The 27,475-nt window shown below is 41.4% G+C and overlaps 1 protein-coding gene across 4 annotated transcripts in view; it reads right to left on the bottom strand.

Annotated features, from left to right (window-relative positions):
- CEP112 (centrosomal protein 112) overlaps window positions 1-27,475 on the bottom strand; it is a 575,007-nt gene that overhangs the window by 51,834 nt on the left and 495,698 nt on the right. For all 4 annotated transcript variants that reach the window (XM_058284590.1, XM_071210757.1, XM_058284587.2 and 1 more), the window contains exon 24: window positions 6,957-7,046. In XM_058284590.1, the coding sequence (XP_058140573.1) occupies window positions 6,957-7,046 (90 nt within the window). The remainder of the gene's footprint in view (window positions 1-6,956; window positions 7,047-27,475) is intronic.

Here is a 27,475-nt window from a genome sequence, read left to right as displayed (position 1 = left end):
ATGGGGGAAGATGGATGGCAGTACAAACGCTTGTGTTCTTTCTACATCTTATGATTCTGACCTCTGTAGAGGTCCAGCCATTTAGAAGGAAAGGAACCTATTTTTAATTCCATGCCTGGAGTCTATACCTTGTACATGTCTCCTCTGCTCTACCAGACTGTAGTAAACTCCTTGAGGGCAGGAACTATAACATTCATTTTTGTTTCTTTTCAGTACCTGGCAGTGTCTAGCACAATATGCCTGACAAAAGAATGAAATGGTGAGTAAAAAAAAATGACTGACACTCCAGTGAAATGCTCAGCATTGTATTTTATTTATTAGGAGATTTTGGAAGTACTTTTTTCCCCCACTAATTTATTTAATATAATATTTTTGGAAACTGAGGGACCAGTGTAATCAAAGCAATTCATATTTTCAAAATTTGAGATATCCAATTCGAAGCAGAGTTTTTTTAAAAAACAAGTTTGTTAATATCTCCATCATATTGAATTAGGAACTGACATTGTTTAATGCCTTTACTAAGGATACCAAGTAAATTTTTGAACCATTTCTTCCCTTTTTCCCCATCATTTATCAGACCAAATTATCTTGCAAGGGCCAGTAAATTACTTAGTCTAATTGTGAGTAATGAAAACACCTCATGAAAGTAGAGTTTAATTTTACTCATTCTGTTTTCATCTGTTGCTGACCCTAGTGATAAGTGCACGTAGCATTTAAGGAGGGTTTAAAGGAAGGGAAAATAACCTCCTGGGAGTAAGGAGCTATGTACTGTCCTGCTCTGTTCTGGGTCATCACTACTGTGTCGTAGGACATCTGAGAATCCATATTCTTTCCTGATGACTCAGTTTCCCAGCACACTGAGGAAGTCTGATTAGAGCTCTGGTCTCTCCTCCTTTGCAGAAATTATGGGAGTCTTGCTTGGGTCTTATCTAGAATTAGAAATCATTTCCTCCTGGTATGGATAAAAATAACGGTGATTTTCAATTCCTTTAAAAGGTATGGATTAGAGGAAAAGTAGATTTCTCTAAGACTGACTTAGATAGAAAATTAAGTTTTTCTAATTTTGTGTTATTTATCTTGAATGTGCACAGTTTGCAAATTAACCCTTTGTAATGAGTGATGAACAAGCCCTCTCCAGGGATTCTTGCTCACTGGTCTGCTGGGAGTAAGGAGTTGGAGGAGAGCTGATGGCACCAAGGCAAGGGGCAGGCAGCTGGGATACCACCCATCAAGGCCTGATGAGAAGCAGCTTTTGGTTTTTAATTAAAAACACATCTTTAAAAATACCTCATTCATTTTTTTGTTTTTATAGAATCAAAACAGGAATTTTTCCTAAATGAAAAGCAGAAAGAGTTTAAACTTTTTTTAAGAAAGCAAGTTAAAAAAAGAAGCCCCAAAAATTGTCCTTTGTAATTCTGCCAGTTTTAATTTTGATCTTTATGTAACTAGTATCAAGATAATAATATTTGGTTGAAAAGAAAGAGAAGAAAGTTCCAAGTAGCTATTTTGTGCACATTTCAGTTATTTGATTGGCTGATGTGAGGTTAGCTACTGTTATTGTAGTTACTTTGACAGCAAAAAGAAATTCATAAGACAACAATTTCGACATTTTACATATCCTAAGTGCACATATAAGTAGACCCTAAAAAATACACATGACAACAATTGGAATGATTTGATTACTTCTATTAGCATCACAAATTGAAAGAAGGAAATAGGTCAAATTTGGATAGAGTAACAGATTACATTAAATTAAAAATAGAGGAATTATTTGCTCTTTAGTTTTGTTTAAACGAGTGGCATTTTTTCTGGTTACACCCTAGGACCCTGGGGAAAGAACCTAACATCTCATGGCTGCAAAGATTATGAAACATTCAGCTTTACCCATGGGTATTTCCTGACATTTCTTTGGTAAACTGCAGGCTAGTAGAAGATATCAGGAATCCTGTAAGAAATATTCTAAAAAGCTATTGTCACTACAAAGATGAAAGCAACTTTGATGATCAAAAAGAAGTCAATAAAAAAGACTGAAAGTAGTTCCTGAATTCTTGCCTATTGTTCATTTGGGATTTCTTAATTTCCCTACTCTCAATATATTATGGAATTTTCTGTGTGAAGTTTTGCCATGAATTAGAGTGATGTCAACAAAGTTTTACCTTAAGTCATATTTTATCACAAATTGGAGAAGCCCCAATTCTCCCTGGAGCACCATTTCCTGCTTGTTAGAAGCTTGTCTTTTCTCCTTCTAGTTACAAGAGTCCTAGACAGAGGATGGAGGTTCAGCTGACCCTCCGTGACAGTTGTACCTACATTGATTAGACTTGAACACCACAACCCATCCAAGCTGGCCAAATCTGCCATGTTTTTGGTTCCTCTCCTCTTTGCTTTTTCCCTGCCCATGGAGGGTTAACAGCCTTTTGCTACTGTACCAGGTATCTGCAACAGTATGTTTGTTTTCCTGCCATCCTCAATAAAATCCAGTTCAATTCAATCCAATCTGCTTATAATCAAAATGAAGATATGTTTGCTATTAGTGCTATCAAGATTTTTTTTTTTAAGATTTATTTATTTATATATTTATCTCCCTTCCCCCCTACCCCGGCTGTCTGTTCTCTGTGTCTATTTGCTGGGTCTTCTTTGTCTGTTTCTGTTGTCAGCGGCACGGGAATCCATGTTTCTTTTTTTGTTGATCATCTTGTTGTGTCAGCTCTCCGTGTGTGTGGTGCCATTCCTGGGCAGGCTGTACTTTCTTTCGCAATGGGTGGCTCTCCTTACAGGGGCGCACTCCTTGCGCGTGGGGCTCCCCTATGTGGGGGACACCCCTGTGTCGCACGGCACTCCTTGCGTGCACCAGCACTGCGCATGGACCAGCTCCACACGGGTCAAGGAGGCCCGGGGTTTGAACCGTGGACCTCCCATGTGGTAGATGGACGCCCTAACCACTGGGCCAAGTCCGCCGCCGAGCTTTTTTTTCCATGAACTTGAAATGGTGTACTTTAAAAATTGTCATGGGCCCATCATTGGACCATTCTTCTTCACTGATCTTTGCCCTTGCACTTGGGGGATTGTTGCTGTTCCATTGGGGAATGTGACAGAGCTCCTCTGGTTAAGATCTCAGCACTCCTAGCCGGGGTTCTTGATAATGATGGGCCCTTGATACTGATGACTATGCTTATGAGCCTGTGTGCTTGAAATTCCAACTAGGCCTAGAGCTGCAGGGTACCTAAGAGTTACCTCCTGAGAGCCTCCATGTTGCTCAAAAGTGGCCACTCTGTAAGCCAAACTCAGCATGTAAATGCATTACCTTCCCCCCAGCATGGGACATGAATTCTGGGGATGCGACTCCCTGGTGTCGAGGGATTACTAACAATCACCAGCTGGTGATGCAACTAGAAAAAGACCTTGAATAAAAGGGGGAAATGGTAAAGACAAATGAGTTTATCTGGTAAGAGACTTCAAAATGAGTTGAGAGGTCATCAGAGGGGTCATGCTTATGTACGTCTCAGCAGGATCCCAGAGACAAGCAAAGTAGATACAACCCCAGGTACTGGTACTCCTGAGGGCTATGGAGACACACAGGTTCTATAGTCATGCCTGATGGCTCTGGAGTTTAGTGCCTTGCCAGTGGGTCCTACTCTGGAATTTGTGCTCCTGAGTGTAATGGAGTTGAACTCAGATGTGACCATTCTACACATTCCTCTTCTGTCACTTTTGCCGAACCTGTGCTTGGTGCTAGTGTTGGTGTATACTCAGGAGACTTGAATCTCTGGATTGTCCATGTGCCAGCTGGGCCCTGAGCCTCAGAATAGTTGCAGCACCTACTCTCTGGTTTGTTGGATGTGCCCAGGTCAGCTAACAGGAAGGAGAAGATGGTCAACCACCACATCAGGGAACTGAGAGTGTCTATAACTGCAAGCAGGAGAATTACATCCATCAGCCCTGTGGCATCTAAGCTCCATCTTGATTTAGAGGTGGAATGGATATCACTATCCCAGGGTCCATAGGATGGAGGAATAAAATATGGATTAGAGTGGACTTACTGGTATTCTACTATAGAACTATCGTGACTCTAGCAATGGAAGAAATTTTATCATTGATATGGAGACAGTGGCCACAGGAGTTGCTGAGGGCAGGGAGAGGGAATAAGAGGTGTGATGTGGGGGCATTTTCAGAACTTGGAATTGTCCTGAATGATATTGCAGGGACAGATGCAGGACATTATATATCCTGCCATAACCCACTGAATGGACTGGGGAGAGTGTATACTACAATATAAACTATAATCCATGCGGTGTAGCAGTGCTCCAAAATGTATTCCCCAAATACAGTAAATGTGCCACAATGGTGAAAGAGGTTGTTGATGTGGGAGGAATGGGGGTGGGTTATATGGGAACCTCATATTTTTTAATGTAGCATTTTTTGTGTTCTAGGTACCTTTCAAAAAAAAAGACAATAAAAAAATTATCATGGGCGGCGGACTTGGCCCAGTAGTTAGGGCATCCGTCTACCACATGGGAGGTCTGCGATTCAAACTCCGGGCTTCCTTGACTGATGTGGAACTGGCCCATGTGGAGTGCTGATGCGCGCAAGGAGTGCCCTGCCACACAGGGGTGTCCCCCGCGTAGGGGAGCCCCACGCGCAAGGAGTGTGCCCTGTAAGGAGAGCCACCCAACGCGAAAAGAAAGTGCAGCCTGCCCAGGAATGGTGCCGCACACAGGGAGAGCTGACACAACAAGATGATGCAACAAAAAGAAACACAGATTCCTGTGCTGCTGACAACAACAGACGCGGACAAAGAAGATGCAGCAAACAGACACAGAGAACAGATAACTGGGGTGGGGGGGGGAGGGGAGAGAAATAAATAAATAAATCTTTAAAAAAATTATCATGAAAGGAGTAAAGGTTTGGAATTTCAATAAGCCTGAGTGTGAATGAACTTCTACTACTTACTAGGTCTGTGATCTTTGACAAGTTAATAAACTTCTTTGGGTTTCAGAATGCTCTCTGCAAAATGGGTACAATAATACTGACCTTACATGGTTATTGTGAGGATGAAAGGAACTAATGTGCATGATGTTTCTTGTACAGGACCTGTCTTTGTAGACCCTTGATAAATTGTAGTTATTAATTTTTTTATCAAGTATTTCATACTAGTTTTTATCCTAGTATTATTGCCTCCATGATACAGACCATGTATGATAGCTATACATATCTATCCCTGTACATATGCATGTATACATAGACATGCATAACATATATACATGAGATATATACATATTCATACATACATGATATTAATATATACATATCAGACAGGGTATATGTATTAGAGAGTAGGAGGGGATCATTATAGGAGGTCAATTCAATTCAGTAGGTAGTAATACGTGCCAATTATTAGGTGCTTAGTTTGTCATTCCATGTAATACCCTGTCTCATACTCTATTTGTAAAAATCTCCAGAGATTAGAAAAGCTTCCCTACCAGCCTTACTTCAGTGTTTACTCTTTCTACAAAGTCTAATATTCCTGTCCTGAGTTTTACTAGGAGACTCTTCAAGTATAAAAGTCTCTTATGACTATAGAAGTTTCTGTACCTAGCAGATTAGTGGCCCTTAGAAGAATCTTAGCAATACTATACCCAATGGCTGTGGACAACGCATTTATAAAAGGTCTCATTAAGACTCATGATCTTTATTGCTACATCACTGATTTTTTACTTTAAATTGTCACAATTACCAGTAAGAATAATTCATTAAAACTGGAAGAACTAGAAGAAAATAATCCTGTCATTTGAAAATAAAATGTCATTAACTATTGTCATAGTCAGATACTTCTGGTTTATATTAGGTTTACCTTATTAAGATAATGGGAAACAAGAGGATAACCAAATTCAAAAGAGGCGGCGGACTTGGCCCAGTGGTTAGGGCGTCCGTCTACCACATGGGAGGTCCGTGGTTCAAACCCCGGACCTCCTTGACCCGTGTGGAGCTGGCCCATGTGCAGTGCTGATGAGCGCAAGGAATGCCATGCCACGCAGGCGTGTCCCCCACGTAGGGGAGCCCCACACACAAGGAGTGCGCCCTGTAAGGAGAGCCGCCCAGAGCAAAAGAAAGTGTAGCCTGCCCAGGAATGGTGCCGCACACATGGAGAGCTGACACAACAAGATGGTGCAACAAAAAGAAACACAGATTCCAGGGCCACTGACAACAACAGAAGTGGACAAAGAAGACATAGCAAAGAGACACAGAGAACAGACAACCGGGGTGGGGGGGAGAAGGGGAGAGAAATAAATAAATAAATAAATAAATCTTTAAAAAAATTTCAAAAGAAAACACAAACTTACATCTCCAAGTAAAACAATGTCCACTTATTTTTAAAGGATAACAGAACAGATACTGTTGGCTGTATACCCAATGTCCACGTCCCCTCTTCCTTCTTCAAGTTATCCTTCTCCTAAGTCCATCACCAACAGGAAGATCGTAATTGGTCTTGGCTAATTTTGGTACCCTTAGTCCTCTTGCCTGGGACTTGTCAGGCAAGTCTGGCCTGGCCAATGAGATGTGAAGGGAGTTGGTGGGGGAGGTGCTTCTGGGAAACTGTCCTTACTCTTCAAAAGGAGACCCCAGAAACGGACAGTCCCTTCCTACCTCTGGATATATTCAGGTCTGGATGGGATGTCTGGAATTGCTGCAGCCATCTTGGAAGCGTCTTTAGGATGAAGGCAATGCAGGAGGCAGTGCCTTGAGGATGTCAGAGAAGCAGGGCCCGAGCCCTAAAATGCCCTAACTATGCAATTCTTATTTTATGAGCTAATAGACTCCTTTACTGCTTATGCCAACTAGAAGTGAAGCTCTGTCACTTGAAACCAAAGCACTCTAGCTGAAATAGGTAATTCATAAGCTCCTTGACCTAGAGAAAGTAAACCAACCAACAAGTCTAGCAGGAAAGGAGAGTGTACCTGTTCCTGTGCCTCCAATTCTCTGTGCTGTAATTTTTTGTCTGCATTTCGCACCTGATTCAAGCAGTTGTCTAGTTCATCTTGTAACACCTGAAACAGTGCAAAATAAACACATAACCATTAACAATTAGTTTGCTTGAAAAAAAAGTTTTACTAAATGAGCTGTCATTAAAAAGGCCTCAAATTTCTAGACTATTATTGTTGATTCTAAAGAGTTCTGGCAAACAAAAACAGACTTTTATATGTCAGACCCAGATGTTTTCTGTTTTAAACATATCTATCATAAAAAAAACCTTCCAGATTTAAAAAATGGATAAATTAGATGGGTGTCAGATCATTTTATTAAAATGTCTCAGATTCCCAGCATGGGACCACAAGCATATACTAAGGCATAAAGCTATTTTTAATTAAAAGAGTTCCGTCAAGATACCTGCAAGGTAACTGATTCTCTGAAAAGTGTTGTGACATAAAGGAATTGTAATATCGGACCAACCTGAAATATTTAAAAAACTACATAATGGTAATTTGAGCAAATTTTAGTAATAATAAGTGAACTCCTTTACTGTATTAAGTCAGAGGGGATAATGTGGAGTTTGAGGAACTTGTAAAAGGTGAACAGAGATAAACTCTTTCAGTTGCCAAGTAGCTGCTGGTGGTAGTATTCAGGTTTATAGGTAGAACACAGAAACCACAAAGTTCAGTAATTATCATTGTACCAGCCACTATTTTAAGTAGAGCTTAACTGGAGAAGAAACGGGATCCATTCAAAGAAGCCAATGTAATACAGGTGTAATAGGTGGAAAGCTACAGTGAGCAGAACACATGGTAGGGCAAAAGCAAAGAAGACTAACAAATTCTCAAAACAAAATTCATTCAGGGAGCGGATGTGGCTCAATCAGTTGAGCCCCCACCTCCCACATAGGAGGTCCTGGTTTCAGTTCCTGGTGCCTCCTGAAAAAACAAACAACAAGCAAAACAAACAATAAAACCAACTCAGGGACGCTAATGTGGCTCAGTGGTTGAGCACTGGCTTCCCACATATAAGATCCTGGGTTCAAGTTCTGGCCTTGGCACCATGGTACAGATGGCTCAGGTAGGGAGGGATGTCTACATTCTGAATGTATTCTGAAGGTAGAGATGAAAATCCTGACAGAGAAGATGCAGAGTGTGAGAAAAAGTGAGACATCAGTGAAAAAAAAAAGCAAAAAAAAAAAGAGGCATCAATGAGGACGACCATGAGAACTTTGGTCTGGGCCACTAGAAGATGTGGAGAAGACTGAGGGTGGGGCAGACGTTGGGTGAGAAGATCTGGAGCTCAACCTGGGACACGTTAAACTGGAAATGCCCATCCACGTCCAAGTGGAGATACCGGCAGCAGCTGGATATAACAGGGTTAGGAAAGGTCTGAGTTAGTGTCCATTCAAAACTCTTTCAGTGTCATCCAATATTTTCCAACTACAGATCTAGGCAGGGTTCTTTTTGGGAGTTATGAGAACCTGTTGAAAATGATGTGGCCATTCTCTAGAAGGAAAATAGCATATTCTTATAATCTAACCTCTGATTTTAGGTAGTCCATAGGTTGTTCATGTCCCATGGATGGCCCCAGACAAAGAAGCTAATTTAAAAGATAAGATGGTTTGAGAAGAAGGTTAACAGCTTTAGTGTCCTTGATATTCTATCGATTGTAAATCTACAATTCAACCAAATCTGAGAATGAGATGGCAATGCTCCCATCCCTTACTTTTTATAATTCTATTCTTATGGTCTGTTTCCAAAATGATTAGGGAATGCAATTGTTCCTATGCTTGTTGATGAAGCAGCATTTTTTTCCTTTTGATAACTACCAATAAAGAGGATATTATCCATTTCTCTTGTGGCATAAAAGAGGAGAGCAATGATCACTGTATTAGAAGAGTTATGTGTCTTTAAGCTCTTAGTCTTTCATGCTCTTTGATCCATCTTCATATTGCTATTAGAGGATCTTCATGAACCTGAGTCTAATTCTGTCATCCCCCACTTAAATGTAGGTTTAAATAGTGCTCCCTCATCCCTGAGATGCAGTTTGAATGCCTTGGATGGAGTACAAGGACCTTCATCATCTGGCTTGTGCTCTGGCCAAGGAGAACTGTGTAAAACCTCTGTGTGTCGGGTTGATGTTGTTACCATCAATAACAGTAAACCGAGAGGTTTATTTTTCAGCTTCGCTACATTCCTGTGTGGCAGGTATTATTTCATCCATGTTAGAGAGGATGTGAGACTCAGAGTGATTATTGCTCGAGTCCATGTGGCCAGCAGGAAGACACTGGATTGGAATTTTTTTTTGTTTTTACTTTTTAAATTTATTGAAGGGATTGGATTTTGAAGGCATATTTGTCTAACTTCAAATTCCATACTTTGAACTACTCCATGCTGCCTCTTTTTTGCTCTGTACTTTCCTTTTTTTCCTTTGCCTAGAAGCCCCTGTCTTACCCGCTCTGCTCAATGGGGCAATCTTGCTAACCTACTCACAGAGCTAACACAGAGCTAAGCATGGACTCTTCTGGGCTTTTATACTATCTTTTTTTTTTTTTCAAAGATTTATTTATTTCTTCTTGTCCCCTCATTGTTTGCATTTGCTGTGTCCGTTTATTGTGTGCTGGTCTTCTCCTTCTAGGAGGCACTGGGAACTGAACTGGGGGACCTCCCTTGTGGGAGGGAGGCGCTAATGGCCTGAACCACCTCTGCTCCCTGCTTTGTTCCTGCTCTCATTGTGTTTCCTCGCTGTATCTTGGTTGCGTCATCTCACTGTGTCATCTTGTCATGTCAGCTTGCTGTGTCTTGTGTATTTTCCCCAGGAGGCACCAGGATCCAAACCCCAACCTCTCATGTGGTAGGTAGGAGCTCAGTCACCTGAGCCACATCTGCTTCTCCCATCTAGTCTTGGAGAGGATTACTTTTCATGGCTGCATAACTCTGAGAGCCACTGAGGCTCGGGGCTCTCCCCTCTTTACCTTTGCAAGCCTAGCACCTAGCCAGCTCAGTGCTTGGCACACAGTTGCCACTGAACTTGTGTCTGTGGAAGGAACTAATAAATATTTGAATTATACTCCCTGGGGGAATTTACTCTAGTCACCAGGGTTTCCTACTGTCCTTAATATGGTACATTTAACTAAGGGTTATTATGGTCCTTGAGATACAGAATATATAAACGTATCTTCCAAATATCTATACAGCTATATATCCACACACACATATTACTTTTTGTAATAATATATTGTCTGTTTTCTGCCGCAATTAAAAAAAAATACTCCTTTTTTTTTCAGTTTTCATTATTTTACTGAAATAAAATAAAGGACATAAGCATCTCCCTCATCCTAAACAAAAGTTGTTCCCTCCTTCTCCACCATCTCCCTCCTCTGCTTCACCAGCAAACTTATGGGAGTGGCCCACACACAGGGTCCTGAGCCCCCCCTCTCATTTTCTCTGCACCTTGTTATAATCTAACCTCAGCCCTGCTATAGCACTAAGTCTGTTTTCACCCTGGCCACTCATTACCTCCCAAGTGCAAAGTTAGAAACCTATTTTCTTCCTCATTTCATGGCAGCATTTGGTTCTGCTCATGCCCTGAAGGTTTATCCCCCTAGATTTTCGAGAAAATGGTTCTTCAGTGTGAAGTCAAGAGCTAAAGTCTGGGGGCTGCTGCCAAGTGAAGGTCAGGCGCAACAAGAGAGCAGCAGGTGTGGAGAAGGGAATGGATGCAGTGAGATCTGGCAAAGGAGGGGCTTAAGGTTAACACAAAGCTTTGACAGTGAATGACCAAAGGATAGTAACACTGGGAACTGATGACGGGATGAGGAGCAAGTCAGAAGCGGTGGGGCAGTATGGCTTTTGACATGTGGAGTCTGAAGTGCTGGTGGGACTTCCAGGATGAAGACGGGTCTGAATGGACAGAGGTCCCAGACAGAAGTGCAGACAGGGAAACTTCCTAGGGAAGCAAGTAAAAGGAGAAGAGGTTCTAAAACCAGACCTTGGCATGATTCCCACAATTACGAGCAGGCATGAGGAGGTCACGAAAGTTAATGAGAATTCAGGCGGTACGAGGCTACTGAAGAAGTTAGTATTATGGACATGATCCCTTCTTGCTTCTTAACATGGGAAAAAGACTATTAGGTCTACCGTTTTTTTTTTTTAAGGAAGTGCCAGAGATTGAATCCAGGACCTTGTGCATAGGGGAGGTAGGTGCTCAACCACTGAGCTACATCTGCTCCTTAGGTCTACCCTATTTTATCAACAAAACCAAGAAAAAATTCAAATTATGTCTCACTTTCAAAAGGTATCACTTTTAAAATTTGCTCATAATTTAACTGAGGATGTAAAACATGATCTAAGGCTAATCAGAGAAAGCTGTTATGTCTAAAAATTACTTTTATTATCTACCAAAAAATCAGTTAAAATTGAAAAGTAAGCAAATAATAGTCTACTTTCAAAAAAGTTAAAATGCACTAGATGAAAGAAAAATGACAGTTTATGTTGGCAGCTGTTCCCAGTCTTACAGTCTAAAAAATTATTAGGCTATTAGACACAAGGGCTATGTGAAATAACCATGATTACTCAGTAAGGACAACGGAGAACTTTCTTTTCAGATGTGGCTTCCTTATTCAAATTATTCTAATTTGACACTTGGCAGAAAAAGAAAAATCACAACCTTTAGTTTATTCCTGAGAAAAGCCCAAGATAATTAAAGAATGGAATTGAATGACCAACACTGGATCAAAAATATAAAACAAAGCCCAACATGAACAGTTAAACTGTTTATTCTGCAAAATTATTCCTTGTCTCTCGGCTCTGTTGTGTTAACTTGCATCATTACTGAAAAGACAGTCCTTTTCTCCTAATTAAATTTGCCTTCAAATACCATGTAAGTCATTTTGCTGTAGGAAGCTACACTGTCCTTGACTTTGAGTGCTTTGCGTTGGTGGGGAACAAAGAAGTCACTTTCCAAAAGAAAAATATAAATGACATAATGAGCTTTACAGGAACAATGAGGGTACACCACACTCTTAAAAAGGGAGAAGGTTACAGCATATTTTCATTTGTTTAAAAAATGGTAATAATTAGAGTTAATTAAAGTACAAGAGATTTTACATGTTAATGGACTCTCTGGAGTTAGCGGAAGACCCTGGAAGCTCATGCATAACTGAGTGCCACCTGTAACAGAATTAGGGCTTTTCTGTTGGTTTGAAAAAAGAAAGAGTATAAAATTTATAAACAAAATTCAAAGCATGCCACTATTTAACATGTAAAACCATGCTTTAAGGAATTATGTATAGAACTTAAAACTTATTAAAACTTATTAGAAACCAGTTTTCTTTCATAATTCTAAATCAATTAAACAAGTATGAAGTGAGGCAGAAACATGTACTTTGATAATGAATAAATGAAACAAAAGTTCATTCCAGGTATGCAGTGGGTAAAAAGTTATTTAATAAAGAAAATCTTCATTGGTAGGGAGAAATATTGTGTTTCTATGATGATAAAGGTATAATCAAAATTTTCCCAGTGTACAAGGCATATGACAGAGAATTAGCATATGACAGGGAATTAGCAGAGAAGTCTTCCTAGAGATTTCTGACTTTGCCTTTGGCCCACTGCTTGGCCACGGTCTGGGTGAGGCTAGAGGGTGGTGGTGGGGCATCCATTCCCGTGTGTGGGAGCTGTGACCTCACTACCCTTTACACAGCAAGCTGTCTACACACACCAATTTGTTGTCAGTTCATAACCCAGAATACCCATAACTCCAGGTTCTCCCAGTGAATACAATCTTAAACTCTCTACTTCCCCAACTTTATCAAACTCTCAGTTGCAAGAAATTAGGAAAAGTCCACTTCCAAATCAAAACAGAATCATCCACAGCAGAAAGGCCACTCTTCTCCTGAATCAGTTGTTGTGGAAACTTTGCAATGGCACAGTGAACTCTGGAAGCAGATTCTCCAATACTGTGTTACACAGGCTGTAAAACGTGCCTTTTTTTCTTAAAAAAAAAAAAAGTTCTCAAACCAGTTCTCACTGCCTTGAAATTTAAAGTGACTTGTACTTAAATTCTGCTGCCTTCCCCTGCATTCTGTATTCCCGAGTCCTGGCAAAATGCTTATCCCTGGCATTTTCACAAACGGCCATGAGGCTTAGAGGCACACTTTTTCTGGGTCTGATTTTCTGCTATATATTGAGAGGGCAGAGTGTAGACAGATTGGATCCTCTCCTCTGTTCTGTTCCATAGATCTGCTCACAGAGCCTCGGTGAAGCAGAAACTTTGAATGCTAGCATTCTATATGTGATAGTGTTAAAGAGCCTGGATTAAACCCTATGTAAGCAAACACAGTTGTGGCTTTAAATTCTGCCCTATATAAATATAAAATAGGGGGTCAGCAAAGTTGTGGTTTTTTTAAAAGATTTATTTTATTTATTTCTCCCCCCACCCCCCGCCATTGTCTGCTCTCTGTGTCCATTTGCTGTGTTTTTCTGCATCCACTTGCATTATCGGTGGCACTGAGAAACCGTGTCTCTTTTTTGTTGCATCATCTTGCTGCGTCAGCTCTCCATATGTGTGGGCTGTACTTTTTTCATTCAGGGTGGCTCTCCTTGTGTGGTGCACTCCTCGTGCATGTGGCACCCCTACGCAGGGGTGCCCCTGAGTGGCATGGCACTCCTTGCATGTGGCAGTGCTGTACATGAGCCAGTTCATCACAAAGGTCAGGAGGCCATGGGATCAAACCCTGGACCCTCCATATGGTAGACGGACGCTCTATCAGTTGAGCAATGTCCACTTCCCAAAGTCGTGTTTTTTGAGGGCTTAGTGAGGTCATGAAACAGAGGGAAGCAGACAAGCCTCTGCTGGATGAATTCTGACTGGGTCTTGTTAGCCTCATACTCTGCATGACTGAAAGTTTAAAAGGAAAAGGAGGGAAATGGATGTGGCTCAACTGATAGAGAAACTGTCTACAACATGGAGGGTCCAGGGTTCAATACCCAGGGCCTCCTGACCTGTGTGGTAAGCTGGCCCATGCACAGTGCTGCCACACGCAGGCACTGCCATGCTATGTGGGGGTAGGGGTGCCCCACACACAAGGAATGCACCCTGCAAGGAGAGCCGCCCAGGAGTGGCGTCGCACACACGGAAAGCTGATGCAGCAAGATGATGCAACAAAAAAGAGATGCAGTTTCCCAGTGCTGCCGAATAATGCAAAGTGGATGCGGAAGAACACACAGAGAGCAGACAATGGCCGGGAGAGGAGAGAAATAAATAAAATTAAATCTTAAAAAAAAAAAAAAGGAAAAAACCAAAAAACCACAGTATTTGTATTAAAAGAAACTGCCAGAAAAAAGTCACCCAGGCCAGTGGTTGAAAATTGTTGAAACTGGCTGATAGGGACATGGGGGTTCTGATTATTCTTCTCCCCTACTTTTGTATATGTTTGAAAGCTTCCAATAACATGTTGTTTAAAAAAGCTTTCCCACTTAAAATAATGAAGTCACCATTGTCTTCTTTTCATAAGTTTCAAATTTACTGTCTTACTCAGGAGAAAACAGATGATTCAATAGGTAGGGTGTGCTCTAAGAGAATTCCCCATCTATATTCTAGACAAAAAGTGAAGGAAGCAGGGCGTGGGATGTTCATATTTTGAGCTTAAGTGAAGATAACTGGAAAGGGAAAGTTTATTTATAGTTTCGTTGAGGTAGAATTTATATAGAGTAAAAGTCAAGGTTTATTTGTTAATAGTAATGAATTGTTTTTAAAACATGTAATTTTAAAAATTGCATCTAAAACATGTAATTTGATTTAAAAATTCTTGTTGTAATAACAATAAGATGATAAAATCTTGGCAAATCTTCTACTGGTTGGTTTGTACATTAAACAGAAATGAGCCCTGACCTGTGACTACAGTGAAGAGGCACTAATTTTAAAGGCAAAACAAGGGTGACTCTAATTTAAACCTTAATTATCTTTTTAGTAAAGCCCACATTTGTTTAAGTAGCGTTACTCCAATTCAGTCTACAAATGGTGCTGACAATATTTCTGAGTAGGTATTCTTTGACACTAAATCAATAGAGAGTAAAGGTTTTCCTTTCTACTATTGCTAACTGGAAGCTAAGATAAAATACAAATAAAAGCAGTAAAATATCAATATATTTCACCTCAGATCTACAGATTTTTTTAAAAAGAGATTTTTATTTATTTAATTAATTTTTCCCCACTCCTCGTTGTTTGTACTTGCTGTGTATGTTCATCTTCCTTGTTTCTTTGGGAGGCACTGGGTACTGAACCCGGGACCTCAGATGTGGGAGGGAGGCACCTAATTGCTTGGGTCACCTCCACTCCCTCTTTTGTTGTCTCTCATTATATTTATCTTCTTTTGTGTCTCTCGTTGCATCATCTTGCTGTGTCAGTTCGCTGAACCTGCCTGTTGTGGCAGCTTGCTATCTTCCTTGTCTTCTTTAGGATGCACCAAGAACCTCCACTCCCTGCTTTGTTGTGTCTCTCATTAAATTTTCTTTCTTGTGTGTCTTGTTGCATCAGCTTGCCATGCCTGCCCATTATGCCAGCTTGCTGTCTTCTTTCTCTTCCTTTCCCTTCCTTCCTTTTTAGATTTATTTTATTTCTCTCCCCTCCCCTCCCCCCATTGTCTGCTCTTTGTGTCCATTCCTTGTACGTTCTTCTGTGTCTGCTTGAGTTCTTGTCATGAGGGCCAGCTTACTGTCTTCTTTCTTTCTCTCTCTCTCTCTCTTCTTTCCTTCCTCCTTCCCTCCCTCCCTTCCTTCCTCCCTCCCGCTCTCTTTCTTTCTTAGATTTATTTTACTTATTTCTCTCCTCTTCCCACCCCCCCGCCCCATTGTCTGCCCTTTGTGTCCATTCGTTGTGTGTTCTTCTGTGTCTGCTTGAGTTCTTGTCATGAGGGACCAGGAAACTGTTGCCTTTTTGTTGCATCATCTTGCTGCATCAGTTCTCCGTTTGTGCAGTGCCACTCCCAGGCAGGCTGTGCTTTTTTCACACAGGGTGACTATCCTTATGGGGTACACTCCTTGTGCGTGGGGCTCCCTTACATGGGGGACACCCCTGTGTGGCACGGCACTCCTTGCGTGCATCAGTACTGTGCATGGGCCAGCTCACCACATGCATCAGGAAGCCCTGGTATAGAACCCTGGACCCTCTATATGATAGGTGGATACTCTGTCAGTTGAGCCACAACCATTTCCACACTGTCTTCTTTAGAAGGCGCTGGGAACTGAACCTGGGACCTCCCATGTGGTAGGTGGGAGTCCAATCGCTTGAGCCATATCCGCTTCCCCACAGATTTTTTTTTTTTTTAACACAGCTTAAATGACGGGGACAAAACAAGAAGGCCAAGCCCTGTCATCCACATAACAGGATACAAAAATCTGGAACTACTGAAGATTGGGAGTGATATTTTTACTGGGTGGTCTCACCGGCTATTTATAGAGACCTCTGGAGCTCCTATTTTATTTTTTTAAAAAAAGGCCAAATCTACAAACAAAAGTAACAAGTCTTCTTCAACTGGAATGCCATGCAAGATTCCTTTCAATGTGATTTGTCCTTTTAGACCTACCCAGGATGAGTAGCAAACCATAAAAAAGGCTTCATTAGTGATGCTATGATAATGAAGGATGTGTTCATAATACAACTCTACAGAAAACCAGAAAAAGTTACCACAGAAACCACTAATGTATTCACAACACAATAATGTGTGTGTGTGTGTGTGTACTTTATGGCCCACATTTAAGTTTTTAATATTCCAAGCAAGCACTTTTTTTTTTAACTTCATAATTCAATCTCTCTCTCTCCTGGAATATTACCATGAGGAAAATGATATCTTTGGGGGTTTTGGCTCAATATATATGCTATTTTTCACATAAAGCAAAATTCCTTTCAGGTGGAAACTTTTTAGTTGTTGCAACAAAACACATATATGAGAAATTGCCTATTGATGTGAGCTATTGTTATTGTACTTAATAGGCCACTGATACAACACAAAAGGCAAAAATCTTGTTGTCATCCTCAAAACAAAAGAAATGTTTTCTTCAAAAAAAAAAAAAGAGTTTTCAATCCTTTAAAATTCCTAAAAAAACTTCCCATAAATGTCCTAAAAGAGCATTTTTAAAAGAAGTTAGTCTTTCCTGGCCTCAAGAGATATTCCGGGGAAAAAATCACGTCATTCCAAAACTGTGCTGATCTCCTACACACCTCAACCGTGTTTGCCAAGTCACACCAAGGACCATCCGGGCCTTACCCATTTATCTTAAAGTAGCCTGTATAATTCTACTCAGGAAATTCAAAGCACAGTTTTCCCCCTCTGTTACTCCAGACAACCTGACTTGTGGACAAGTTCTTATCTTAGATGGTTGAAGTTTGGGATCAAGTTCAAGGATCACAGAGGAATTTCCTCGTTTGGCCAGTGTGATAACCATTCAAACCTCAGTCCATTTTCTGCAGAACCGACTGTAAACTGTTAAATCCTGACAGACCACCCCTTCTTCTGAGCAAGCCCAGAGAAAAGGGAAGACCCATAAATCACTTCATTTATATTTTGATTTTCTTGTAATGCTAATCATTCACATATGTGATCCCCCGAATCTGCAGCATCATTCCAATTCCTCTCCAACAAGCCATGAATTTCTCCTCTATTAAAACTGAAGTCAAGATTCATTTCTTCCATGAAACATTTCAAACCTAGATTGGAGACAACCCTATTTCTCAATAAGTCATTTTGTCCCCTATATGAGAACATATTTATCTATCTCTTTGTATTATGAATTCATCTATTTTTTTCCTCTCCTTTTAAATTATGAATCCCAAAAGGAGCAATGACTTTTTCCCCATGCTTTTCAAGTGATCTCTGAAATGTTTAAAGGGTTACTTATACCATGGTACTAAGTATTTATTGGGAGCATTAGCCAATTATATAAAGATCACATTGCCTTTCACTTAAAACAGGGTTTTCTCACCAAACTTTTCCCAGATTGTTTTTTTTTTTTGCCCTCTCAAACTACATTACACTCCTCTTCCTCTGTCCCTAGATAAAACAGCTTTACCAGTCTGCTGCCTCAATGTCTTGTCTCTTTCCAAATTCTAAGGGGTCAGTCACAACTGTTGATCTACCTTTTTGCTGATTCCCTCTCAGCATAGAAACCTGCACATTTGTCTTTACCCTGCTGCCTCTCTAGAACCTGGTCTCCTTGCATTTCTCTTGTAGAGGAGGATTTGTTGAGTTGCCTCTATAGTCTCTTCAACCCTGACATTCTTTCATTCGGTGATGGTCACATTTCTTAAACAAGTGTTTTACTACATACTCATATTTCTCCTCCTCAGCCAACTCCTTTCTCATCTGTATCTTGATTTTGGATTCTCTTGCTTTATTAAATGTTTTCTCTGTAAGGGAACAACGACCCTTTTATTGTCAACCTAATGGTCTTTTTCATATCTTTATTCTCCTTGACCTCTCTGTTGCACTGAACACTATAAGAAAATTCTCCTAGAAATTTTTCCCTTTGATACCAAAAAATCCTGGTTATCCTCCTCCCTCTTATAGCATACCTCTCTCTCCTTCCCCCCTTCTCCTCTTTCAGTTCTAGAAATTTTCTAAACTTGGTTCTTATCTCTCCTTTCTATATACTGTCTTCTTCGGACAATTAAGTACTTAATTCTATAACTTAAAAAAATATTTCTATAATCTGGGCACATACTATCTGCTAGGCACTGTATTAAATATTACCCTCAAAAAAGCATCTAATATTATGACAGACTTGTAAAAGAATAACTGCAATATAGTGTAAACAAGGCTAAAGAGAAGTCTTGTTAAGCATTGAGACTGGAAACAGGAGGAAAGCAGCATGTGCTGGGGGCGTTTAGACAGAGAAGGCTTTCTAGAGGAGATAATGTGGGAGCTGGAGAATGTCTGCCAAGAGAAGAAAGAAGAAGCATGGTCCACGCAATCCAACCACAAAGGAAAAGGCATGGCAGTACGAAATGGCCAGATGTGTTGGCTGGCCAGAAGGCCTGGTGGACAGAGGATGAGCACTGGACTTGGAAAGGCTGGCTGGGGTTACCTGGCCTTGTGGGTCAGGAGGACACTAGAATTTGTTCTGTAGTCATGGGAGACCACAAAAGGGCCTAAGGGGATCAAATTTATATCACAGGAAGAATATTCAGGTGGCAATGTGGAGAATGGTGGCAGTAAGACCTGCTGGAGGCTATTAAGAGTCTTCGCAAGACTCATGGCAAATCCATGGGACGAGACAGAGGAAAGGATCTGTTTACACTCTTCCCTCTCAACGTATGGTAGAAAACCAGGCTCAGAAAAATGTACCTGTGAACCTCATGAGCATATGGGAAAAGGCAAGGCACACAAGCATTTTGCTAAGCCTGGGAACACAGAATGAGGCAGGATAAAAGTACAAAACCCATTAAATGCCAAGTGAGCGAGACATGATTTGGAAACACTAAAGAAATAAAAATAATTTCTAAAAAAAAATCACAACTTTACAGCTCTGTGTAGTAACATAAGATATATAGGAGAATCTGCTTCATGAGTTCACTCAGCCATGCTAGAGAGCTGGTAGGAGGCTACTGCAGTAGGCCCATGAGAGATGAGGGATGGGCTAGAGATGATGAGAAGGGAAGGGTCCAAGACGATACACACATGGGCCACACTGGCGCCATGGGGCGTGGCAGTGGGAGGAATGAATGCACTAGCTCTGAGAGAAGGAGGTTCAAGGACAACTACAAGGTTTCTCTCATGGTGAGCTGGGTCCAGTCATTAACCAAGGCAAGCAACACAGTAGAATTACAATGTATGGGAAGGAAGAGGAAAAATAAGTTTCCAGGTGACACAGATTCAACAGTTATAATAATGTCAATCACTTTGACTAGAGTGTACTGCTAAAAAGGCAATAATGGAGCAAACAGTTTTGGGGCAGAAAGACCATGAGTTCAGTTTAGAGCCATTGAGTCTGAACATGTATTATGACAACCAGCTTCCCTTGTCCAACAGTCAAGGCAAACACTAGTTCTAACTTGCACTTTCCTGCCGATGACTTCTAAAGCTCACCTCCAAACTCATTAGCTCACAGGTCCTCTAATTTGTCTCTTACGTGTGCAAATGTTGCCTCATCATCATTTCAAAATCATCAATACCAAAACAAAACTCTGATTCTGCCCCCTACTCACCAGCTCCCCTCCTAACTGTCCTTCCTGCCCATCAATGACACAGTCACCTGGCTTCCAACCCCAAAGCCATCTGTGAGCCCCCTTGCAGGTCTCACTTCTAGTGAGCTGGCCTGAGTTCCTTCAATTTCTCTTTGAAATGACTCTTATCTAGGTTCTTCTCCATTTCTTCACATCAGGATTATGCACACCTAGATTCCAGACTTTTCCAAAGTCTGTATACCAGTAAAGACAAAATTTTCATAAAGATTGCCTTTTTATGATGCCATTCTCCATCTCCCCAGACCATCTCTTACCACCTCAAGGCTAAAATTCCTCCACCTTCCTATGACTCCATTCATCAGCTTCCTCATCTATCCATTTGGACCTCTTTCTTACTGCTCAGCTTAAAGCTAACAGGTTACTATCCATGTGCCAGGCATTGTGCTCAGGGCTTTCAATACTCCACCTTGTTTCACAGCAAACCCCGGAGCTGGAGCCTCATTTTAAGAGGGGGGAAGCTCCCCGAGTTTGCTTGAGGCTGCCCAGCTGCAAAGTCAGGGTGGAAAGGACCCCAGGCCAGCTTGAGCACCACTGCTCCTGCCTCTATACCTCCACTTTTTGCTACTGTGGGTCACTGTTTTTTTCCTTCATTGTGTCTGTGTCTGGGATGCTAAGTTGACGCTGCCTTCCTTCAAGTCTCCAGTGATCCCAAATGCTCTGGGTTTGGTATTAAGATATTAAGTCCTTCATTTAATGGATGAGAAAGCATGAAAAGCAGGAGGAAAAATAAGTTTTTGTCTGATACAAATTTAACAGTACTAGTGATGTCAATGGCTTGCCTATTAGAGTATGGTGCCAAAAAAAGAAGGGTTTCATTCCTGAAACACTAAAACACACACACAAACACACACTCCTTTCATACTAGCCAGTTCTAGTAGACCTTTTTAAATTCATGTAAGGACCAACAGTATTCTCATTATGAGGCAATCTGGAAAGTGGCATTAGGGGAATATTACTATTATTACATCTGTATTTCTATAATGGTATGTACAGAGTCATTTCAGGTTATAAAGGAAGCAATTTCAAAAGAATGATGGAGCATCCCTAGATGATGAAAGAGAAAATGGAGAAGAGGTAGAGATAGTGATTCTTAGGTGAGGCTTTTTCCTGCAGCCCACATTCATGTGGCGGATGAAAATCTTGTATGCCAGATAAAGTTTTTTGTTTTTTTTTTTAACCTTAGGATACTGTGGTATCTGGAGCTAATACTTATGAGGAAGAAGTTTAAAACTTTCCATTTAAACCACTTAGAATGAGAGGATTTACAAAGATCCTGTTTAATGTTCAGCTGACACATTGTCACAAACATTTATCATGCAACCGTTTGAAGTTTTTTTCCACTCCCTTCTGGTTATTAAAGCTTGGAGTGCAGTTAGTTATCAACAACAAAGCATACACATGATGGTGTTTTTATACTCAGTCTTCCAGTTTTATTCCTAGGTACTAAGTGAAATTAAATTCTGATCAGAAAAATGATTAGCAAATTGGTTTTCATGCTGAATGCACAACACAGCTGATTTCTGAAATCATTTCTATATGGACCTAGAGAGAATGTAGGGGACTTGGAAATTTCATTTATAGTGTTTTACAATGTCCCCAACTGTAGGACTCCTCAGATATTAAACATGTGCCCCTTTAAGGTAAGACTGTAATTCTTTCAGTGCAAATTAGGAAAGAGTGACCAACATTATCAAGGACTTCCTGGCAACTTATCTGCTAATATAAATATCTTTAGAGTGAGAATAAGTTCTGGATCATATTTTGAAAGATGAACCAAAACTCTTCCTAGCTAGTTCAGCTGAATAGCATTTTTTGAGTGCATATATTAGTCATACAGAAAGCACAAAGTTGGGTAAGACACAGTCTCACTTTTTAAGGAGATTACACTGTACTAGAAGGTATGTGATAAGGACAAACAGCAGAACACAGTAAGTGTCTTAAGCATTCACTTGAGAGAACAAAAAGAAACGGGAAGGACAGAGGAAGAAGTTCAATGACACCAAAAAGAAGCAAACAGATAAATCTGGAATGTTGGGACATTCTACAGTACAACTGACCTGGTCTCTGCCAGAAGTCAGTGGCATGAGAAAAAATGTGAGGAAATGTCTGCCATGGATTAAAAAAGACATAAGGGATATAACAATGAAATGTAATGATCTGACCTTGTTTGGCTCCTCATTCAAACTATAAAATGGCATTTTTGAGTCATTTAAGGAAATCTAATTATGAATCAGGTAGTAGACGACACTGAAAAGTAACTGTTGGGGAGCAGATATGGCTCAAGTGATTGGGCGCCTACCTGCCACATGGGAGGCCTAGGTTCGGTTACTGGTACCTCCTGAAAAAACAAAAACAAATAACAAGCAAAACAAATGAAAACACCAATTCAGGGAAGGTGATGTGGCTCAGTGGTTGAGCGCAGGCTTCCCACATATAAGGTCCCTGTTTCAATCTCCAGGACCTCAAAACAATAACAAAAAAACAACTGTTGATAACTGTATAAGTTCCAGTCTGACACAGATTTAACAGTAATAGTGATAAAGACATTGTGGCTATATATAAGACAACGTTCATATTTTCTGAGAGGCACTCTGGAATTCACAGGGTACATCACCCAAAAGTCTTGAATAATAGCTACAATTTTGACAGGCAGAAGGTGGGAGATGGGAAGAACTGCCTGGCAGAAAATAAGCATTTGTAAAAGTAAATAAGAGGAAAATGGGGGTGTGCTCAGGAAAGACAGCACAGTCCAGTTGGGTAGCTCCTGGAGTAAGTGAAGGGGAGGTGGGGTCGGAGCACGGAGGCCTCGAATGCCAGGCAGTTTACACTTCATCTGGTGAAGAGAGGGGCTTTTGTACAACGCCTAAACTCAGGAAAGGTACACACCACTGCTTCCTATACAACTACCACATGTCCCAGGTTTAATAGGTTCCAAAGTGGGTATATCATCAGCTCTCCCCCTTTCTTCCCCCATCCTCCTATGCAACCTTTCGCCTAAACCTATTTCACCTCTGATATATTCAGATCGAGATTAACGCAACTCTTTTTCACCAGTGTGATGGTTAAGTTCATGTGTCACCTTGGCTAGGTTATGGTGTCCAGTTTGGTCAAGCAAGCCCAGGCCTGATTGTTACTTATGAGAGTATTTGGTGGATTTAAATCATCAACCGTCTGAATGCACCTGTGGCTGATTTCATCTCCAATCACAAAGGAGACTGATTTTAGGAAGGAGAACACTCTTATTCAATCTGTCAAAGGCTGTAAAGGGAGATCTGATTATTTCAGCAGTCAGAAAGAAGAATTTCTATCTCTACTTCGGTCATTCAGTTTCTCCCAGGGAATTCATTGAAACCATCACTGGAGTTTTCAGCTTGTGGCCTGCCCTACAGAATTTGGACTTGCCAATCCCCACAGCTGTGTGGCCAATTTCTATAATAAACTTCATCATACTTCCCTAATATGTCTATCTACTTCCTGTTGGCTCTGTTTCCCTAGAGAACCCTAATACAACCAGTTATCCAAATCAGGAATCCTGAGTTTTCCCTTATCCTTAGCCTCCCAGCAAATCATTTATCTGTCTTCTAAATATTTCTCCCCACCAGCCCTACTGCCACTGCGCTTGTCTCTCATCTGGGTGGTGACCACACTCATCGATCTTCCCATTCCAGTTCACTGTGGCCAGTGAAGAAAAACAGGAACACAGAAAGAAGTAAAACTTTTGCAATCTCTACTATAGACTTACCATTATTCCAGTAATGGAAGAACTCTTATCATTGATGTAAAGGCAGTGGTCACCAGAGGTTCTGAGGGATGGGAAAGGGAAGAATAGGTATATGGGGGCATTTTCAGGACATTGGAGTTGTCCTGAATGACACTGCAGTGATGGATACAGGCCATTGTATATTTTGTCATAACTTAAAAAACTGTGCAGGACAGAGTGTAAAATACAATGTAAACTGTAATCCATGGTTAGTAGCAATGCTTTAATGTGGGCTCATCAATTGTAACAATGTACCACACTAATGAAGGATGTTGTTAATGTGGGAAAGTGTGGGAGGGGAAAGGAGTGGGGCATATGGGAATACCCTATATTTTTCGTGTAACATTAATGTAATCTAAAGCTTCTTTAAAAAAAAAAGACTGCTATTAAGTGTATGGACTGGCATTTTTTTTATTATTAAAGATTTATTTATTTATTTATTTATTTCCCTCCCCTTCCCCCGCCCCCCCCCATCCCGGTTGTCTGTTCTCTGTGTCTATTTGCTGTGTCTTCTTTGTCTGCTTCTGTTGTTGTCAGCGGCACGGGAATCTGTGTTTCTTTTTGTTGTGTCATCTTGTTGTGTCAGCAATCCGTGTGGGCAGTGCCATTCTTAGGCAGGCTGCACTTCCTTTCGCGCTGGGCGGCTCTCCTTACGGGGTGCACTCCTTGCGCGCGGGGCTCCCCTACGTGGGGGACACTCCTGCGTGGCACGGCAGTCCTTGTACACATCAGCACTGTGCATGGGCCAACTCCACACAGGTCAAGGAGGCCCGGGGTTTGAACTGTGGCCCTCCCATGTGGTAGATGGACGCCCTAACCACTGGGCCAAGTCCACTTCTCTGGACTGGCATGTTGAACTTGTAGGTCTCCCTGCAGGTAATAATAAAGGCAGCTCTCTTTCTTACCCCCCTACTACTGTGCTTATAATTCTGCTTAGTGGGAGCAATTCTCCTGCCCCTTGGCAGGTGCCTTAATTTTTCAGGTCACTCTAGCCCTACAGTCACTTTATTTTTTTTTATCTTTAAAGACTTATTTATTTCTCCCCTCCCCACCGTTTCCCCCCACCCCCACCCCATTGTCTGCTCTCTCTGTCTATTCGCTGTATGTTCTTCTATGTCTGCTCGTATTCTCATTAGGCAGCTCTGGGAACTGATCCAGGGACTTCTGGAGTGGGAGAGAGGCGATTACTCTTTTGCACCACCTCAGCTCCCCTGTTCTGCTACGTCTTCTTATTTTCTCTCCTCTATGTCTCCTGTTGTGTCATTTTGCTCTGCCAGCTCTCTGCGATGGCCGGCACTCCTGTGCAGGGCAGCTTTCCCGCATGGGCTGGCACTCCACATGGGCCAGCTCGCCACACGGGCCAGCTTGCCCTCACCAGGAGGCCCTGGGCAACAAACCCTGGACCTCCTATATGGTAGATGGGATCCCAATTGGTTGAGTCACATCCATTTTCCTACTGTCACTTTAAATTGCATACATAGTCTAAATCCATTTAGATCACTCTCGATATAAATTTACATTGTTCCTAGAAGCGATTTAAGCTTAGGCAGGACATACTTAAGGGACTCCAGAGCACCACTCTGTGATGTATTAAGGTGCTTTTCCTTCCTGTTCATCTTTGAGTCAGGGATCTGAACACTAGCTGGTGGTCAGACTGCCAGCACTCCCACTCCAACATGACCAGTGATGACTGAGATGAGAATGGATGCTTGGGTGTCACCTTGTCTTGCACTCCTGATTTTGTCTTATTCTTTGGGAATACCCCTCTACGTTTGTTGTCACACTGTGTGCCTGGGCTTCAGCTCTTTGCATCCTCTTTGTACTTTGCTCTTTGACTGCAGGCTGGGATGGTCCTCTCAACTTTCCTCTCCCACCTCAGATGAATCTCCCCTTAATAGGGAACATGAAATGTCTGAACTCCTGGTTCTTGCTAGAGAGTAAAACATCTCGAATCCTCCGCAGCTTAATTCTTATCAAAAGATGACTTTAATGAACTAGTACTATTTTTATTTATTTAATTTTGCAAAATGAGTTTTTTTTAAAGGCATATAGACAATAAACAAAGTAAACATTTAATCAGATCTTAACTTCTGCAAGGTATTATCTGTTCTAGAATTGTTCCATGAGATTTCAGTCTCTAAACATTTTTATTTCAATAATCATCTTCTTCATCAGAGTCCACTACTTTTCTTCTGTTGGATTTAACTGTTGTTTTCTTTTCTGTTTGTTGGCTTCCTTTTTCAAGTATTTCTATTAAACCTTGTTCTGGTACCTTCCCACTTAGTTGTCCATATCTTGCCATCTGTATAAGGTAATTCTCTACTGCTTTCGTTTTTTCTGGCTTCACAAGTGCTAAATTACTTAACCTGGCCCAGGCTGACTGATCCAGAACTTGGGCTAGGATACTGTTTCTCATTTCTGCTTCCCTGTGCTTTGCTTCCGTTGTGCTGTGTCGCTGGGACCCCCATTTCCGCTGGCAGCTGAGCCAACCTCTGCTTCCTCAGAACCTCCAGCTCTTCTTCTGCCATGGCAAGGCCGTCTGGGCTCCAGCCGCCACAGCCTCTCTTGAGGCCACTCTGAGGGCACTCCCGCAGACCCTACATGCAAGCTTGGCCCTCGCTATTCTTAAAGATTTGCCTAAAGATCGACACAACAATGATTCCTGGATGTTTCCACTTTAATTCATGGGTAAATCCACCATTCTGATCCCTTGTAGAAGTGGAGGCTTTGGGTGTGAGCCATCAGCCCAAGAGGAGGAGGGTTATAGGAAATGGCCCTGAGAAACCAGCTGCTGATTTTCTTGTGAGAACGTTGTGAGAACACAATCAGCTACTTATTGCTGCTCTTCTGCCCATCTTACTCTGTTTTCCAGTCGGTCTTCTACCCTGCTGCCAATGATCTTTCCAAAATACAAATCTGACCTTGTCCCTCCTCTGCTGAAAAACAAGAAATGAAGGTAGTTCTTCACTACCTGCAGAATAATTCCATACTCCCTAACCTGGCATAGATGCAACAACTTTGGCATCACTGGATACTTGTTAGAACTGCGGGATCTCAGGCCCTCCCCCAGAGCCTCCGTTTTACTAAAACCTCCAGGTGACCTGCAGGTGTATTCCAGTGTGAGAAGCACATCTCAGTGAGGGTCTCACAGCTGAAGTTCCTCTCTGGTCTCAGTGCTGGGAGAAGCTGTGCCTTCTCCTCAGCATATGATTTGATTTCTATCAAGGACACTATTGAACTTCAGCTGCCACCTTTTTCTTGAGCTGTTACAGAGCTCAGACCAAACGTGCAACTCTAACAGTTTTATTGGACTTTATCAAATGCATTTTGTTTACTAATCCTACTTTTGTTTTCATCTTATTTACCTTTTCTTTTCTTTACCCTGCTTTTCTTATTACTTAAACCTTATCCTGTTGTACCATATGCAGGCCCATAAGTCACCTGAAAGGCTTTTTGGAACAAGGTGGGGTATGTACCTATGATATCTGTATATGTGTAAGT

Source organism: Dasypus novemcinctus, chromosome 21, assembly GCF_030445035.2.
Source record: "Dasypus novemcinctus isolate mDasNov1 chromosome 21, mDasNov1.1.hap2, whole genome shotgun sequence".
NCBI lineage: Eukaryota > Metazoa > Chordata > Mammalia > Cingulata > Dasypodidae > Dasypus > Dasypus novemcinctus.
This window is presented reverse-complemented; position numbering and strand designations above follow the sequence as displayed.